The following is a 19,960-nucleotide window of genomic DNA, read 5'->3' on the forward strand; positions in this document are numbered from 1 at the left end:
CTGAATAAAACAAAGGATGATGCGAAATAAAATTCTGTAGCAATGAGTGTAGAACTAAAAGTTTCTGAATACAGAGTAAGAATGAACCAGAATTATCTGGAAAGGGCTCTTCAAGAAGGGTGACAATTAAGCCAGACTTAAAGCATGGGGATTATTTGGGAGGCTCAAATGATTCCAGGCAGAGAAAACAACATGAACAAAGGCACAGAGAGAGAATAGTTATTTATTGCAACTTTTTGTGCTATGTGCTGTGTTAAGCCCATTAGATTCATCATTTTGTTTACTTCTCACAGCTCCCTGTAAGATAGGTGGTATTAACCCTATTTTGCAGATGAGGAAGTGGAAGTTCGTCCTGCTAAGCAAATAGTAGAACTAGCTTCCAGGTCTGCCTGGTCCCCCAAACCGTGGGCTTTTAACACCATGCTGTACTGTAAAAAGACAGGAAGTGTGTACAAAGGACAGCAAGAAACCTTACTGGAATGGAACAGAGGGTGTGTGTTTGAAACTAGTAGAGGCAAGATCAATAGACAAGGCACAGTCATGCTATATAAGACCTTGTATGTCGGCCGGGCGTGGTGGCTCACGCCTGTAATCCTAGCATTCTGGGAGGCCGAGGCGGGTGGATCGCTGGAGGTCAGGAGTTCGAGACTAGCCTGAGCAAGAGCGAGACCCCGTTTCTACTAAAAATAGAAAGAAATTATATGGACAACTAAAAATATATATAGAAAAAATGAGCCGGGCATGGTGGCGCATGCCTGTAGTCCCAGCTACTCGGGAGGCTGAGGCAGAAGGATTGCTTGAGCCCAGGAGTTTGAGGTTGCTGTGAGCTAGGCTGACGCCATGGCACTCACTCTAGCCCGGACAACAGAGCAAGACTCTGTCTCAAAAAAAAAAAAAAAAAAGACCTTGTATGTCGAAATGAGATGGAGAGACTTAAATAGGCCCTGGTCAAACAAAGCAAACAGCCCCATCCCAAAAGGAAAATGTACAACATAATATAATATTTAAGACCTGGGAATACTAAGTACCATGTTTTTAAAATATTTTGCCTCTGTCTTATAGAAAGACCTTTGATTTGATCTTATAAGGTAACATCGTGCCTCTACTTAACCTTGCCTGGTATCATTTAATGTTCTTTCTTCCCTCTCCTTTTCTAGACTTTGATCCTGCTCTTGGAATGATGACTGGAATTCCACCAATAACTCCAATGATGCCTGGTTTGGGAATAGTACCTCCACCAATTCCTCCAGATATGCCAGTAGTAAAGGAGATCATACACTGTAAAAGCTGCACACTCTTCCCTCCAAATCCAAGTAATATTTTGTTTTTTCCCCACACAAGTCACAATGTTTTAGTGTATAAGAAAGCTTTCTTCTTTTCCAAAACTATACCCAAGGGTTTCATAGATGCATATACAGAAGCTTCACCTAAAAAACAGAAGGCAAGAAAATTTTCTCTTACTAGGCAAGGCTGAATTTTATACACAGAACAGTAGATTTTTGTGTGCTGGTTGCAGTACAAATGATGCAACATGTTTCTAAGCTGTCTGGTGAAGAATTCAAGTGTGTTCATACAGAAGGAAGCACCCGACACAAATTGCTCAACACCATCATTTGCAGTCTTTCCTTTTCATAACTGGTGCATGTGCCGGTGATAGCAGAGAGAGTGTTGTCTGAACCTACTTGACACACATGAGAATATACATTTGGTGCTGAAAATCTTCTCTTCCATCACTACCACCTAGTCACACATCACTCAAACTACTGCTCTTCAACAAATGGGCTGCAACATGCAAGTGACGTGTGGTTCAATTTATTGGAAGGGCAAAGAGGAATATTGAGACTAAGTCAAACTACTTGTAGCAATCTAGTTCAATGCAGTTCATGTGGAAATGATCTAGGAATTTGAATTGTCAGTGATAAATATGCTTCTCCTTAGATTTGCTTCAAAACATCTGTAAAGATATGATAGCCATATTTCAGTTGAAATGTGACAACAATAATAATTGACTCAAGCTTTTTTTCCAGATTTGTTTGGGGTTTTAAATACTTTAAAAGAGCAGAAGCTACTTCTGCATGTAACCTAAGTCTCATTAATGATTTTTCCATAGTTCTAGTGGTGCTGGGTGGCATACTAACAGAGCCATTGTTGTAGTGCAAAGATTAGAGCTGTTTGTTAAGGGATAAACTGAGGGGTTTAGGTCATAGATCAAATGACCTTGCCTTATCAAGATAAATATGAACTTTTGACACATGACTTCAGACAAATATTTCATTTCTTACCTTAAATAGGAATCAGTTAATCATGGAATGAGGCCCTGGCAGGGACCCAGATTCTACTTAGTATGGTCTGCTGAGAGCTGAGAGGATTTTAGAATTAGTCAGGGTTAGTTGGACAGATCATCTTGACCCCTTTTGCTAGTGAAAAATGGTCTTAACGCCTTCTTCTGATTTTTGAACTTCGTTGTCAACAGAGGACATCCTTCCAGACCAATAAGAAATCTAGGAGGGCAGCATCTCATAAGACTGTATTGGGAGATGAGCTAGCATGTCACAAGAATTAGGGAATGGAGAATAAGATGTCCTTTGTAGGCCTTACTTGCCAGCTCAAATGGCCATTCCTGGATTTATGTTTGGAGCCTAGGTGAATGAGCAAAACTGTTATCTTTGTCTCTTACTCTTAGTTCCACTGTCCCTACAAATAGGCAATGGCGTTTTTTACCTTTCTTTCAGTGTTTTCCTTTTGGATTATAGAAAGCTATGCATCCCTGTTAGTATATTTTTTATGTCAAAAGCCATAAGTTTAGGCATTGCCTGTGTTAAAACTTCCTGCTTATGAAAAGGTAGAATTATGCTGATTTAATCATTCGTTTGTCACATAATTAATTGCACAAGGTCTTGATCAAGTCTAAGCTAACAGCATAGCTCATAACCTGTAATGTCCAGGTTGAGTGCAATAGTTGACTTTATACGATGTTCAGTTTTTAAATTTCCAAACAGCATAGATGCCTTGTTTATGACACATAGATCACATTGTTGCACAGTCTTTAAATGAATTTAGGAATATATGGCTTAAAGAGGCTCTAACTTTTGATAGCCTCTAGTAAAAGAAACAGACAGACATCTCTCAAATACATTTTTTTATCTTTCCCCACCTGTAGCCATGCCTTCTCAGTTCTGAATTGGAAGGGCCACAAAGTGAGTGGGTAACATTTCATCTTCACACCTCAGTCTTTTAGTTCTTCATCCTTGTATTAATAATGCTGACAGGGCAATTAGTGCCAGTAAAGTGGTGGCTTCTGGGAAGGAACTTGGCCTTGGGATTGAATTAAGACATAATATTTCTGACACAGCTTAAAGTAAACTGGTGTTCTGTTTGCTTTTTAGAACTTGAACTTTGTTAAAATGGGGCTTGGAGTACTTGGGTGGGGAAAACACTAACAAAGATACTTCCCTTAGTTCTCTACTGAAATCATGGCAAAAGTGTCATTTTTGTTAACAGCTCTAAGACTTCAATTTGTAAGGGTGAGTTAGGAAGAACAGGGTAAGAAAGGAAGAACAGGGATTTGGTGTGACCAAACTCCTTATGTTCTCCACAGCCCACGAACCCTGCCTGATAAGGCCTTGATTATAAACCCCACTCCTTACTCCTGCCTGCCTCTAGTATATTCTCTTGCACTCAGTGACCTCTGAAATTCCTCCCAGCAAGGTCCTATGATTCAGGGACTCTTACAGTCTAGTCTTACGATCTAGTCTGCTTTCCTAATCTTGATACTTTATTAAAAAATGTCTTTACCATTAATTACTTCCCCTCTGTCCCACCTGACACTAAATCCAAGTGCTTGTCACATATACAGAACTATAAAATTGTCCTGGGGCTCCCATTGTCCCCAGATTTCATAGTCCAACCCCTGACCTCAAAAACTTTTCACTGATCTGCTTCATGTGACTGTCTTCAATCCATCATTTCTACTTGCCACATACCCACACTTTAGTCAGGTTCAACTGATTCCTGATCTCACACCTCTCACATTCTCCCCCAGCCCAGTTTCAAGTGTACCCTCTCCTAGAACGTGTCCACATGGAAAGTACATGGAATTAAAACCATGGTGAATCACTCTAATGCATTTCCATTAAATACTGGGTGACAAATCCAATGGATACTTTTTAGTTCTTAAATTTACTATATATCCCTACTATATTTAGTACTATTGACTCCTTCATCCTTCTGAAACCTTAGGTCATTTAAAAGTGTAAGAATGACTGAGATCACCAGAGAGATTGTATAAATGGCTAAAAGAAGACCACATACAATACCCTGAGGAATTCCACATTTCAAAATTTAAAAGAGCTAGGGGAGTTTTCATTTCTGTATACTTCTTAGCAACAAAAGTCCTCCAAAGAAAGTCTATACTAGCTGTTTCTACTTCCTCTCTTCTCTCTTAAATCCCCTTCATTCATGCTTTTGTCCATACCTCTCTATCAAAATGGCCCTTACTTAAGAACACTGATGACCTTAAATCCAGCGCTAAATCCAGTGATCAATGCTCAACTCTATTCCTAATTTTGGGTTCCAGGACACCATACTATTGGTTTTCCTCCCATTCCACTGGTTGCTCCTTCTAAGTCTCCTTTGCTGATAACCTTCTGTTCCCCTGACTTCTTATCATTGGAGAGCCCCATGGCGCAGATCTTGGACCTCTTCTGTATCTACACTCATACCTTTGATGATCTTATCCAATCTCATGGTTTAAAAGCTATCTACCATGTATGCCAATGATACCCAAATTTATATTTCTTGCTCAGATGTAGCCTCTGAACCCCAAACTCATATCCAACTACCTACTTGATATCTCCACTAAAAAGTCAAACAGACATCCTCAAACTTAACATGTTCAAAATTAAACTCCTAATATTCATCCCCTAAACTGCTCCACCAGTATCCTTCCCCATCTCAGGTAGTGGCAACAGCATCCTTTCAGTTGCTCAGGCCAAAACTTAGGGGTCATTCTTGGCTATTTTCTTTTCCTCACATACCACATTTAATGTTAGAAAATTATGTTGGTCTACCTTAAAATATATATCTAGAATCTTCCTACTCTCACAATAACCACTACTGTGATTGAGTTTGTATCTGCCATGATTCATTTTCTGAACTATTGCAATAGCCTTCTAATTAGTCTTCCTTCTTTACCCTGATCCCTACAGTCTATTCTCAACAGAACAGGCAGAATAATCCTTTTAAAACCTAAGTCAGATCATGTCACTACTCTACTTAAAACCCTTTAATGTCTCCCCATTTCACCACTTCACTTGCAATAAAGGCAAAAGCCCTTTCAATGGTACAGAAGGTCTTATATGATCCTCCCAATATTGTCTCTTTGATGTTATTTCCTACTCTCCTCCCCATCACTCACTCTGTTCTAGTCACACTGACCATGCTGTTCCGTGAACACTCCAGGCACTCTCTCATCGCAGGGCTTTTGCACTGGTCCTTCCCTCTGTCTTGAATACTGTTCCCCTAAATATCTCCATGGCTAACACTCTCACCTCTTTCAAGTCTTTGCTCAAATGTCACTTTCTCAGTGACCCTGATAACCTATTTAAAAGTGAAGCTCTCCCTGCCACACTCCTAATTCTACTTACCTTCGTTATTTTTTATATACACTTATTACCTTTTACCAAACTATGTAATTTATAGAATATAAACACTACAAAGGAGGAGATTTTTGTCTGTTTTGTTCAGCAATGTATTTCCAGAATATAGAAAAGTATCTGACACATGGTAGGTATTCAATAAACATTTGTTGAATGATGGAGGAAGTGAGTAATGTATAGATGGATTGTCACAGGAGGAGAAGTCAGAGGTCTAGAAAGCAAACCAAGAGAGTATGGGGTAATTGCTACCACATGCTGATGACTTCAAATCTATATTTTTATTCTATATCTCTTTTCTGAGCATCAGACACATATAACCAACTGCCTACTAGACTTTTATAGGTGAATCTACATCAAATGTACAAACAAATGATATTATGGTATAGTGGACAGACTATCAGCATGTTCTACTCCCAGGTCTCTCACTAACTACTTGTAGGATCTTGGTCTAGTCATATAACCTCCTTGGGTCTCCATTTTCTTGTCTGTAAAGCAAGAATGTTAGGTTAAATTAGTGTACATACCTCTAAGATTTCATCCAACTCTAAAATTATGATTCTCTACATTAAAAATGTAGCTACCACAATAATTATTTGCATAGGCAAAAGCCCCTGAAAATGTATTAGGAAAAACAAGAACCAATTGGTAGGTAGCACATACAGCTTTGTGCCTTCACTGGATAATGGTTAAGTGTTCAAGCTCTAAAGAGACACAGGCCTTGTTTCATATCCCAGCTCTCCACCACTATATAGCCATTAGATCACTGGTAAGTAACTTAACCTCTCTGATGTAGACTAGGCAAAATCAGACCTGGTCTAAAAATTCAATGGATCAAATTATACTGGAGCAGACCAAGCACCAGTCTACTAAAGATAAATGGTAAGTGAGTACCCCATTGTTCGAGAAGCAACATCCTTTGATTCCCAGGAGTTGGAGATAGGGCAAATAAAGCTCTGTGGAACACACTTACTTTTTTTTTTTTCCACAGAGTGGCTATCAGAGTTTTACTGAATTCTGAATTAGCAATTCTCGGTGGTGAGAAAAGAGGGCAGCACCATCTCTTCAGAGAAGTAGATTTTGCCAAGATTTCTCACTTCAGCTGCTAGAACTTCTGTATGGAGAGGTTACATTTTGAGTCTACTGGGAAATAACAGTGAACAGGGAATAAATGGTGGAATATCATCTGCTGTCTTTGTCCAGGCACATGGGAAATCAGGAGCCAAAAAAAGAGCAAGGGCAATTTTTTCATTTTACCATATCAAAACAGACAGAGCCCATTTTGGCTCTCAGGGCTGGATTCTATACAGAGAATTAGAGAAAGTGGGTAAATTGAGCATTAATAAAGATTCACCAGCCTTCTTATTCTTTCTAATCTGTTGGGATTACATTAAAATACATTTGAACCCTGCTGATTATCCAAGGGGCCTTCAATCTTGAGCTGTCTAATAAAATCAAATCAGAGACTTTGCAGTATATAAATTCTGGTGAACCAGCTGAGTGATCTATGATGATTCTTTGAAAAGCAAGATGCAAGTGGATTATAGGTCCTCTATGTTGCTCCCTGCCTTACTTCTCAAAGATCAGCAATGACTCTGATCCTAATGCTGATTGCCCCAACATAGCTCCCCAGAGTGGATGCTTGGATGTAATTAGAATTGCTAGAAGCCCCTCCTTTTCCATTACTAGAGATTAGAGTTCTTTATATTCCCAGTTATCATGAATCTTTTTACATGAGAGTTTTCTTTGTCTCCATCCTGAGTAGTGATTTGGGTGCTACAGAGTTTAGCACATTACCTGATTAATAGGTGGGCTTTTAATTTGCTCTCCTACGGGGTTATCATTGCTGTATCCTGGTCACTGTATTTGAGTGGGATTAGAAAATCAGGCCCAGACAACAAAGTACTTCGAGCTGTACTTTGGGGATGGGTACTATCCATTAAGGAAGATAGTACAACCCATTGCCTTGCTTGGTGGCATGCACCTAAATCTCAGCAAATGCTATCAAAGAGGCTTTCTACTTTTACCCAAGGAAAATAAATAAATCTTCAGAATTCTTGACATTACTCTTAGTGGCTTTTAGGCCCTTTTAATTAGCAGATAGTCAACACAGAAAAATCACATCATCTAAATAGGGGGATGACTTCATCACAGAATTTTTAAATCCCACAAATGTAGCCAGGGGAAGGAGCCTTTGCGTTTTCAGTGTTACATGTAACTGCAGCAGTAACCAGACACTCCTTAGAGTTTCTCAATGGACCTAAAGGTAAACCTCAGTAAACTCAAATGATATAAAAAAGTGACTATTTGGCTCACAAAAGGATTCTTTACCATCTAATAATTCCCCTAAATAGTAAACTTCATAAGCTTTTTATTCTAAAACAGTATTTTATTCTAAAGCCTTTGATTTTAAAACATAGCTCTAACTATACAAATGCTCTTTAAAATTCTTTACCTGTGTAGTCAGTGGCTGGGTTGTGTTCCAGGGTCAACACCATATGTGTCTTCAGAGCTGCAGATTCCTCTATGTGTAAGTGATTCTTTCTCAAACCCAGGCTTGTCTAAAGATCTGGGTAAAGCAAGGGAGCTGGGAGTTTAGAAGTTCAGGTCCTAGCTGCCACTTCACTTCAGACTTCTGGTAAGATTTTAGAAAGCCCCAGAATGGGAAATAGGAAACACAGATTCTATAATAGTAAATAATAATAACACTATATTGAATACTATTTATTGGGAACCTATCAAGTGCTAGACATTGTGTCACATGGAATATAGATAGTATATTATCAATTACACTGCAATAACCCTTGTAAGGTAGAGAATAGTATCCCTATTTTAAAAATGAAAAAAAAAAGAGATTTTCATAGGTTATATAATTGTCCCCAAATCATACAGATAGTAATTAAGTTAAGATTTAAATCCAGGTTTACCTGCTCCAAGTTCATGTTTCTTCTTTTTCTATCTAATGTGATAACCTTGAATGAGACATTTAACCTCACTCAGCTAATTTTCCTCTGTAATATCAGAGATTTAGATTAAGTGGTTTTCAACTCTAGCAAGATATTAGAACTGCTCAAGGAGCTTAAAACACAACAACAACAACAAAAAGAAAACTAACGCACAGGCTGCACCCCAGACTAATTAAATCAGACTCATTGGGGTGGGGCCTAGGCATTGTTTGTTTAATTCCCAAATTGACTCTAATGTGCCACCCAAGTTAAGAATCACTGCAAATGTGGTGGCTAGAATCTTTTCAGTTCTTAAAAAAAAACTCAAAATCATAAGTCTCAAGCAACTTTGGACCTCATCTTCCCGTTTTTCGCTAGAACTACAATCTCTTCAGTGGCCATGACTAAGACATATCAGATTCCTGCTCCCTAGGTTATTTTCTCTTCCCGTCTAAACCTCTCCTATGGAACAAAAAAAACAATACAATGAGCTCTTGCAATTACAGACTTTAAAAAATTAACAGAAAGTTTGTAAGTTCCTTGAATCCCTGTACTCCTTTTATTGACTAAATAGAGGAAAAGAGAGCATCATGAGAAACTGATGATTCTTAGCAACACCAATAAGACAGAGTGGTAGCAAAGTGAGGACATTAGAAATGCTAATGTCTGAGAAAGCTCCCAAATCAACTGCTTGCCAATTTGGGTAAGACTCAAATTGGGGGCCTTGGCCTAATCTATGAGCAAGACTCATTTATTTTGCATGTGAGCTGTAATCACTGGTTGTTGAGCTCTCCAAATCTTGAGCTGGGAGAATTGTTGTTAAGAGCTGAATGGAAAGAATGGATTACACAAAATAAATCCTTGCAGATACAAAACCAACACTAGAAAACCCATGACCATCATGCTTTGTTTTGTTGGGCTATGAACTGTAAGAGTTTGCTTGGAAAATGCTCTGATACATATAAATAGAAATAAAGAGCTGGAAGATAGGAGAGACTTTATATATTAGTATAAGATGAGTGCATATTTTTTGAAGCAAAGGGAGAATCATCTCATTAAGTAGATTTTTAATGACTCTCTATGGCCAAATTTATCTCACTTTAGTTAATGATTTCCCAGATCAGCTTACCTTCTCTGCTATCCTCCATACTTCCCTCTAAGTGCTGCAAGGTTGGCTCTAGACCTCACCTCTCCTGTAAGGAATTTGAGGAAGGACTCGCTAGTATTAAAAAACAAAAAAACATAAAAGGGATGGCTTATACTCTGACTGACTTTGTTAAACAAAATCATTCTAACAGCTGTAAACATTTTTGTAAATATTCACCCCATCATTGTCAAATTAATCCTGAAACAGTTCTTTCAGTAAACATGAACAGAGAAAATATCGTAACTACAATCTGAATTAAACAAACCCTCTTTCAGGGACCCTGGTTCTAAAACTCCTGAAAATAAATAAGACTTTAAACTGAGTGGGATTTTCTTCCACTAACTGTCTTTTTAATATAAATGACTGAAGATTTGGCATAGCCAGATTGTCACAAAAGTAAGGAACAAAACTAAAGAACTCTGGATGGGGCATACAGATGGGCCTGCGTCTCTTTAGCCTCTAGATGTCATGGTCACCAAATCATTGAGTAAAATGATCTTTAGGTTTTTGCAATCAATTTCTGTGAAGTGGAGATGAGCACCTTGGAGGCCACATACTTCACTCTTAGGCAAAAGTTTGGTGGGGATGGTAGGGTTATCTCTGGGAAATGTTAGGTTTCAAAGATATCTGTCCCAAGCAAACATTCTAATTTCAAATGCTTTTGCCCTTACACTTAGATCTTCCACCTCCTGCAACCCGAGAAAGACCACCAGGATGCAAAACAGTATTTGTGGGTGGCCTGCCTGAAAATGGAACAGAGCAAATCATCGTGGAAGTGTTTGAACAGTGTGGAGAGATCATTGCCATTCGGAAGAGCAAAAAGAACTTCTGTCACATTCGCTTTGCTGAGGAGTACATGGTGGACAAAGCCCTTTATCTGTCTGGTAGGTATTTGGATGTTGGGATTGTCCCCACCACCACCCGCCCCGAGGCACAATGCAGCTATTGGGGATTGGAGTATTTGCATCTGTTTCAGCTAAAGTTTGGGCTTAATGTTACCCTCTTTTGCCTTCAGATATGGAAAACGTGTGTTCCCACCCAACCTGTTCCTTTAAAGCTCTTCAGTAGCTCCCAATTGTCTATGGGATAACACCAAACTCCTTACTTGTGGGATCGAAAGGCCTTGATTGTGTGCTTTACCTCTCAGCGTCATCTCCCAATCCTTCCCTCACATGCCATATCCCAACCACAATAAATGAATTTTGGTTCCCATAGTGTACCATGGTGTTTTATGCCTTTTCCTCTGATTAGAATCGCCTTGTCCACCCCTATCTACCACACACACACATTTTCACATCCTTCACACTCTAAAGCTCTAGCTCAAGCAAAACCTCCCCTGGAAAGCTTTCTCTGACTTATATCCCCACTCTTCCCCCAGGCTGCTTTAGGCACCCCTTCCTTAATGCTTCCATAGCACCTGGTGCTTCCACCCAACATGACACCTATTGCACCATGCTAGGACTTATTTTCACATCCATCTCCCCAACCAGAGTGTGAATTCCTTAAGGGCAGGGACTGTATCTTACTTAATGTTGAATCCCCCAGCACCTAGCACATAACCTGGCACAAAAGTAGTTACTTAAAAATAGGTATGGAAATCAGTTAGCTACCAAATATTTATTGACTGCTAGGCAGAATACTAGGTTGCTGGGGATACAGCAAAGACCATGACATCATGGTCTTCCTGACATCCTGACTTCCTGACATCAAAGATATTACATTCTGGGGTTGGAAAAATATAATATGTATAAACAAATAAATAAGTTAATTATCAGTATGGATAAGTACTCTGAAGAAGATTAAAATGGCTAATGTACCCAGGCTTGTTAGGAAAGGAAGTCTTCTCTGACATTTGAACTGAGACTTGAATGATGTGAAGGGAGGTTGCCATGTGAACATCTTGGGGAAGAGCATTCCAAAATAAGGAATAGCAAGCCAAAGGCCCTGAGAGAAAAGTGGATTTGGCATGTTAAAGTGGAGGATAGGTTAACATGCTCCAGCACAGTAAACAGGAGAGAGAGTAGAGGGAAATGAAGTTTGAAGGTAGGCAATACCAAATCATATTGGACCCTGTAAACTCTGGTAGTGAGTTTTATTCTAGAAGCTACTGGAGGATTTTAAGGAATAGAGTAACATTATCTGATTTGCATTTTAGAAATGTTACTTCTCAGTAGAAGATGGACAGAGGGATATGGGCAAGGGAGGTGACTGGGGGCTAAATTAACCAACTGTAACATTAGTCTAATCCAGAAATGATACTGCCTTATATAGTACAGTAGTTGGAGAGGGGATAGTAAGAACTACTTTGCATAAAATCTACTGTTCTTCATGATAGTAGATTTGAGGTGTGTTTTAGTCTGTTTTCTGTTAGTTAGAATATCTGAAACTGGGTAATTTATAAAGAAAATGAATTTATATCTTATAGTTATTGGGATAGGGAAGTCCAAGGTCAAGTGTATGCATCTGGTGAGAGCCTTCTTGCTGGTGGGGACTCTCAGCAGAGTTCTCAGGTGGTGCAGGGCATCACATGGTGAGGGGGGTGAGAGTGCTAGCTCGGATCTCTCTTCCTCTTCTTACAAAGCCACTATTCCTACTCCCATGATAACCCATTATACATGAATGAATTAATCCATTCATAAGGGCAGCCCTTCATGACCCAACCACCTCTTAAAGGCCCCACCTCTCAATACTACATTGGGGATTAATTTCAACCTAAGTTTTAGAGGTGACAAATATTCAAGCTGTAGCAGAGCAACTGGAACAAGGAATTGGAATTGGAATGATTTCTGATGACTATTAAAAAATTAAGCAGCTTCTTGCTTTGTGGATTGGTCTCAAGATAATGTTTCATGGCTGATCTTTTGCTTAGTTTGAATTGATATTGTTCTTTGTGGGGCAGTAGACAAATAAGCCACAAGGAAGAAGACAGGATAATTGGAAAGAGTATAGAACAATTAACTACTTCCTTGTTTAAGAGTAATGGTTTGGAAGAATTGGGTCTAAGTACTAGATGTTTTATGATGGGAGCATCTTCATTCTTACAACAGGCACATATTGGACATCTCGTTTGTGTAAGCTATTGTGCTAGATATTATGCAGACTAGAAAATGAATAAAGCCTAGCTTTTCCCCTTAAGGAACTTAAGGTTAGTATGCAGTCATACATTCATTTATTAAAGAAAAATGTATTTAGTGCCAGGGATTACTCAAGACACTGATAATGACACACTCACTGATAATAAGAAAAAGAGTTTGAAAGCTGTAAGTGCCATAGAAGTGGAGGCAGCGGGAGGGGTGGGAGAATGAGGATATTTCTTTTTTTTTTTTTATTTCGGCTCATTATGGGGGTACAAAAGTTCAGGTTATATATATTGCCCATGCCCCGCCATCCCCCCGAGTCTGAGCTTCAAGCATGTCTATTCCCTAGACAGTGCACATCACACTCATCATGTAGGTATGCACCCATCTCCTCCCCCCACCTCCATCCCCCCCAGTCAGAACTTCAAGCGTGTCCATTCTCCAGGCAGTGCGCATCGCACTCATCTAGTAGGTATACACCCATCCCTTCCCATCAGCCCCCACCTCTGTCCGATACCCAATTGGTGTTATTCCCAAATGTGAACTTAGGTGATAATCAGGGAAACCAGTTTGCTGGTGAGTACATGTGGTGCTTATTTTTCCATTCTTGGGATACTTCACTTAATAGAATGGGTTCCAACTCTCTCCAGGAGAACCAAAGAGATGCCATATCACCATTATTTCTAATAGCTGAGTAATATTCCATGGTATACATATACCACATTTTGCTAATCCATTCATGAATTGATGGGCATTTGGGTTGTTTCCACATCTTTGCATCTGTGAATTGTGCTGGGGTATCAAGAAAGGTAGCATTTGGATAAAGTCTTTGACTAAGAGAAAACGTTTGATTGTGGACAACGGGGAATAGAAACAGCATGAGCAAAGGTACAAAGGTGGTAAGCTTTGGCAAACATTCAGGAAACAGTGAGCAGTGGTTTGTGTATTAAGTAGACATGAGAGGAGGAGGAAAAACATCAGTTGTTAGCACACTGTGAAAGGCTTAACAGTTGGGTCTTTATTCCTCAGGTAATAGGGAATTGTTGAAGAAATTTTTGAACAAGGAAAATAATTGTTTCTGAAAGATTAATTTCACAGCTCTATGTAAAACTGCATTAGAGGAGAAAAGAGAAAAGAGGAGAGGAGGTAAGTTAGAAGCCTGTTGCAATAGGCCAGGGAAAAGGTAAGGAGGGTTTGAAAAAGTAGATTAGTAACATGGGCAAGAAAAGGAGGAGGTAGATGTAGAATACACTTATTGCAGTTGCTAAGTGCTGTAGAATGTAACTACCAAAGATTCGACAGCACTTAGTGACAATAATAGAGCATTCCACAATAGACTATTTTAATAAGAACATAAAGATCTCAAAAAGCTCTGCATAGTTATACATAAAAGATGACATACTGCTCAGGAAGCATTCATCTAAACATCACTAAAATCAGCTCTCTGTTAATAGCCACCTCCTAGAAACATTCTTATGGCTGAAAAAGGAAAAGGGATCTTGACCAATGATGTGAAAACAACTAAATTTTGCTCTTTAAATTTGAACCTGCTCCCTGAAAATTCACAAGTGCAAGAAATCTCCTCAGTGAGGTGGCTATTATCTCCCATTGTAAAAGAAAGCAGTTAAACAAAAATCCCTTAAAAAGAGGGCTAGAAAATGTGGACATCATTTTTTTTCCTGTGGGAGTGGGAGCACCTTTGGGAGCTGGCACGGTGCACAGCATACCCACTCCGTACCGTCACAGCATCATTAATGGGGTTTATTTAGAGCTTTCATATTGTCCTCCTTTGATCTTCTCTACAATTCTTGGAGAATAGGCAAGGCAATCATTAGTAGCCCTATTTTTCTGATGGCTCCGATGACCAAATAAGATGAATGGATGTACAAGTATATTGTGAACTGTAAAGGGTGCTAGAAAAGTTGGCTTATGAAATGTATTTATGTTTCTTCTTTCAAAAAAGAATGTGTGGAAGTTTTAGTGTTACTGGGTATTATTTTTTTAATAACAGCTTTATCGAGGTATAATAATTGACATACAATGAACTTTAAATATTTCAAAAATTTAATTATTTAACATTATATGTATATACAGCCATGAAACCATCAGTAACAATCAAAATATGAATATGTCCACCACCCCAAAAGCTTCCTTCACATCCTTTTGAAATCCTGTCCTCCTACCCCTCCCCACTGCCTCCTCAGGTAGCCATTTATCTGTTCTTTGTCAGATTAGTGTGCATTTTCTAGAACTTTATATAAATAGAGTCATACATTATGTATGCTCTTTCTTCCTTTGTATAGATCCAGATTTCCATTTGGTATTATTTTCCCTATGCTTGAATTTCCTTTAACCTTTTTTTGAGCACACATCAGCTCCTGATGAATTCTTTCAGCACTTATATGTTTGAAAAAGAATTTATCTCACCTTTATTTTTTAAAGATAATTTTCTGGGTACAGAATTCTAGGCTTACAGTTGTTTTCCCCTCCCCCTCAGATGTTTTTCCAATACCTTCTTGCTTGCGTTGTATCCAATAAGAAATATGATGCTATCCTTGTTTCTCTGTACATAATGTGTCTTTTGTCTATGAATACCTTTAAGATATTCTCTTTATTGATACTATTGAGCAATTAGATTATGATGTGTCTTGGTGTAATTTCCTTCATGTTTCTCATGCTTGGGGTTCATTGAACTTGTTGGATCTGTGAGTTTTCATCAAATTTGGGAAATTTTCTCCCCTTATTTCTTCAAATATATTTCTGTTTCCTCCACTCTCCCCTCTCTTTCATGGCTCCAATTAGGCATATATTAGGCCCCTTGAAGTTGTCTCACAGCTCACTGGTACTCTGTTCATTTTTTTTTCCAGTCTTTTTATTCCCGTATTTCATTATGGATAGTTTCTATTGCTATGTCTTCAAGTTTATTAATCTTTCTTATGCAATGTCTAATTTGCCATCAGTTCTATCCACTGATTTTTTTCAACTTAAATATTGTAGTTTAAATCTCTAGAAGTTTGCTTTCAACTATTTTTATATCCTTTGTGTTTCTACTTAATATGTTCTATCTTTTCTCTAGCTTGAGCATATGAAATTCAATTTTAATAGTTGTTTTTATGTCCCTACCTATTATATTATCTGTATAACTTCTGGGTCTCTTTGGATTGACTGATTTTAAATCATTATTATGAGTCATATTTTCCTGCTTCTTTGCATGCCAGGTAATTTTTTTCCTTTTTTTTATTCTTATTTCAGCATATTATGGGGGTACAAAAGTTTAGGTTACATACATTGCACTTGCCCTCCCGCTCCCCTAGTCAGAGCTTGAAACATGTCCATCCCCTAGACAGTGTGCATCGCACTCATTATGTATGTATACACCCATCCCCTCCTCCCCCACATCTGCCCGACACCCTATTAATGTTATTCCTAAATGTGCTTTTAGGTGATGATCAGTGAAACCAATTTGATGGTGAGTACATGTGATGCTTATTTTTCCATTCTTGGGATACTTCACTTAATATAATGGGTTCCAACTCTAACCAGGAGAACATAAGACATTTTATATCTCCATTATTTCTTATAGCTGAGTAATACTCCATGGTATACATATACCACATTTTATTAATCCACTCATGCATTGATGGGCATTTGGGTTGTTTCCACATCTTCGCAATTGTGAACTGTGCTGCTATAAACATTCGGGTGCAGGTATCTTTGTTATAGAATGTCTTTTGTTCTTTTGGGTAGATGCCCAATAATGGGATTGCTGGATCAAATGGTAGGTCTACTTGTATCTGTTTAAGGTATCTCCATATTGCTTTCCACAGAGGTTGCACTAGTTTGCAGTCGCACTAGCAGTGTATGAGTGTTCCTGTCTCTCCACATCCACGCCAACATTTGTTGTTATGGGACTTTATGATAAAGGCCATTCTCACTGGAGTTAAGTGATATCTCATTGTGGTTTTGATTTGCATTTCCCTGATGATTAGAGATGTTGAACATTTTTTCATATGTTTGTTGGCAATTCTTAAGTCTTCTTTTGAAAAATTTCTGTTCATGTCCTTTGCCCACTTTTTGATAGGGTTGTTTGATTTATTCTTGCTGATTTTCCTGAGTTCTAAATAGATTCTAGTTATCAGTTCTTTATCGGATGTGTAGCATGCTAAAATTTTTTCCCGTTCTGTAGGTTGTCTGTTTGCTCTCGTGACAGTTTCTTTGGCTGTGCAGAAGCTTTTAAATTTAATCAGGTCCCATTTATTTCTTTTTATTGTCGCTGTGATTGCCTTTGGGGTCTTGTTTATAAATTCTTTGCTAGGCCAATGTCTATAAGAGTCTTTCCCTCATTTTCTTCTAGAATTCTAATAGTTTCACTCCTAAGGTTTAAGTCTGTTATCCACCGTGATTTGATTTTTGTGAGAGGTGAAAGGTGTGGGTCCTGTTTCAGTCTTCTACATGTAGCTATCCAGTTTTCCCAGCACCATTTATTGAATAAGGATTCTTTTAGCCAGAGTATGTTTTTGTCTGCTTTGTCAAAGATTAGATGGCTATATGAGGAAGCTTTTATATCTGGATTCTCAGTTCTGTTCCACTCGTCTGTGTCCCTGTTCTTGTGCCAATACCAAGCTCTTTTAGTAACCACAGCCTAGTAGTATAGTTTGAAATCTGGTAAATTAATACCTCCCATTTTGTTCTTATTGCTTAAGATTCCTTTTGCTAAATAGGGTCTTCTCTGGTTCCATACAAAGCGTAAAATTATTTTTTCTATATCTGTAAAAAATGATGTTGGTAATTTAATAGGGATTGCATTGAATTTGTAGATCACTTTGGGTAGTATAGACTTTTTTTTTTTTTTGACGTTTTAACAATGTTGATTCTTCCAATCCATGAGCATGGTATGGTTTTCCACCTGTTTACGTGCTCTGTGATTTCCTTCCTCAGTGTTTCATAATTCTACCTGTAGAGGTCTTTTACCTCCTTAGTTAAATGTATTCCTAGGTACTTTATTTTCTTTGTTGCTATTGTGAAGGGTAATGAGCCTTTGATTTGGTTCTCAGTTTGACTGTTATTGGCATATATGAATGCCTCTGATTTGTGTGTATTGATTTTGTAACTTGAAACTTTACTGTGTTCGTTAATCAGTTCCAGGAGTCTCTTGGTTGAATCCTTGGGGTTTTCTAGATAAAATATCATATCATCCACAATGAGTGAGAGTTTGATCACTTCTGTCCCCATTTGGACACCCTTGATTGTGCTCTCTTGCCTGATTGCTCTCGCAAGGACTTCCAGCACTATGTTGAATAGCAGTGGGGACAGTGGTCAACCTTGTCTGGTTCCAGTTCTAAGTGGGAAGGTTTTCAATTTTTCCCCATTCAGTATGATATTGGCTGTGGGTTTGTCATATATGGCATGTATCATTTTTAGGTAGGCCCCATCCATGCCTATTTTGTTAAGTGTTCTTGTCATAAAAGGGTGTTGAATTTTGTCAAATGCTTTTTCTGCATCTTTTGAGAGGATCGTATGGTCTTTGCTTTTCCTTCTATTTATGTGGTGTATTACATTTATAGATTTGCATATGTTGAATGATCCCTGCATCCCTGGGATGAAGCCCACTTCGTCGTGATGGATTATTTTCTTGATAAGTACCTGTATTCGGTTTGCTAGGATTTTATTGAGAATTTTTGCATCTATATTCATGAGGGATATTGGTCTGTAATTTTCTATTTTTCTTGCATCCTTTCCTGGTTTTGGTATTAGAGTTATGTTGGCTTCATAAAATGTGTTGGGAAGGATTCTGTCTTTCTCAATGTTGTGGAATAACTTTTGTAGGATAGGCATCAGTTCTTCTTTGGAGGTGTGGTAAAATTCGGTTGTGAAGCCATGTGGTCCTGGGCTTTTCTTTTTGGGGAGGTTTTTTATTGCTCTTTCGATTTCAGTTCTTGATATTGGTCTGCTCAGGGATTCTATTTCTTCCTGGTTGAGCCTACAGAGGTTGGGTGTTTCTGAAAATTTGTCCATTTCCTCCACATTTTCCAATTTGTGTGCATAAAGGTTTTTGTAGAATTCATAGATGATATCTTGTATCTCTGTGGCATCAGTTGTAATTTCTCCTTTCAGGTTCCTGATGGATGTTATTAGAAATTTTTATTTTCTGGTCTTAGTTAGTCTGGCCAAAGGCATGTCGATTTTGTTTATCTTTTCAAAGAACCAACTTTTTGTTTTATTCATCTCCCGTATAGTTTTCCTATTGTCCACTTCATTTAGTTCTGACTTGATCTTATTAATTTCACTCCTTCTGCTGGCTTTGAGGTCTGTCTATTCTTATTTCTCCAGCTCTTTGAGTCTATTTATTAGGTTGTCTATTTTTAAATTTTCTGTCTTTTTGATATAGGCATTTATGGAAATAAACTTTCCTCTCAGTACTGCTTTAGCTGTGTCCCACAGATTTTGATAACTTGTGTCTCCTTTGTCATTTAGTTCAAAGAATCTTTTGATTTCTGTCTTGATTTCCTTATTTATGAAATGATCATTCAGGAGAACGTTGTTTAGCTTCCACGACTTTGAGTACAAATGAGAATTTCTGTTAGAGTTGATTTCTACTTTTATTCCACTGTGATCTGAGAAGATGCATGGTATAACTTTTATTTTTTTAAATTTTTTAAGACATGCTTTGTGTCCTAGGATATGGTCAATCTTAGAGAATGTCCCATGAGCTGATGAGAAGAATGTATACTCAGTGGAGTTTAGATAGAATGTCCTGTAAATGTCAGTCAGGCCCATTTGTTCTAGTGTTCTGTTTAAGTCCATTATTTCTTTGTTTATTTTCTGTTTGGAGGATCTGTCCTGTGCTGTCAGCAGGGTGTTAAAGTCTCTGGCTATCATGGTGTTGCTGTTTATCATTTGGTTTAGTTCAAGTAGGGTTTGCTTTATGAATCTGGGTGCACCTAAGTTGGGCGCATACATATTAAGTATAGTTATGTCTTCTTGTTGAACCGTACCCTTCAACATTATATAGTGACCATCTTTGTCTTTCATTACTTTTGTTGATTTAAAAACTAAATTATCTGAAATTAAAACTGCCACACCAGTCTTCTTTTGGCTTCTATTTGCTTGAAATATCGATTTCCATCCCTTTATTTT

General features: G+C 38.2%; 1 protein-coding gene across 1 annotated transcript in view; it reads left to right on the forward strand.

Annotated features, from left to right (window-relative positions):
- Nucleotides 1-19,960, forward strand: part of ENOX2 (ecto-NOX disulfide-thiol exchanger 2) — a 78,591-nt gene that overhangs the window by 12,008 nt on the left and 46,623 nt on the right. The window contains exons 2-3 of the mRNA XM_069463270.1: nucleotides 1,158-1,313; nucleotides 10,424-10,630. Of these exons, the coding sequence (XP_069319371.1) occupies nucleotides 1,158-1,313; nucleotides 10,424-10,630 (363 nt within the window). The remainder of the gene's footprint in view (nucleotides 1-1,157; nucleotides 1,314-10,423; nucleotides 10,631-19,960) is intronic.

Source organism: Eulemur rufifrons, chromosome 30, assembly GCF_041146395.1.
Source record: "Eulemur rufifrons isolate Redbay chromosome 30, OSU_ERuf_1, whole genome shotgun sequence".
NCBI lineage: Eukaryota > Metazoa > Chordata > Mammalia > Primates > Lemuridae > Eulemur > Eulemur rufifrons.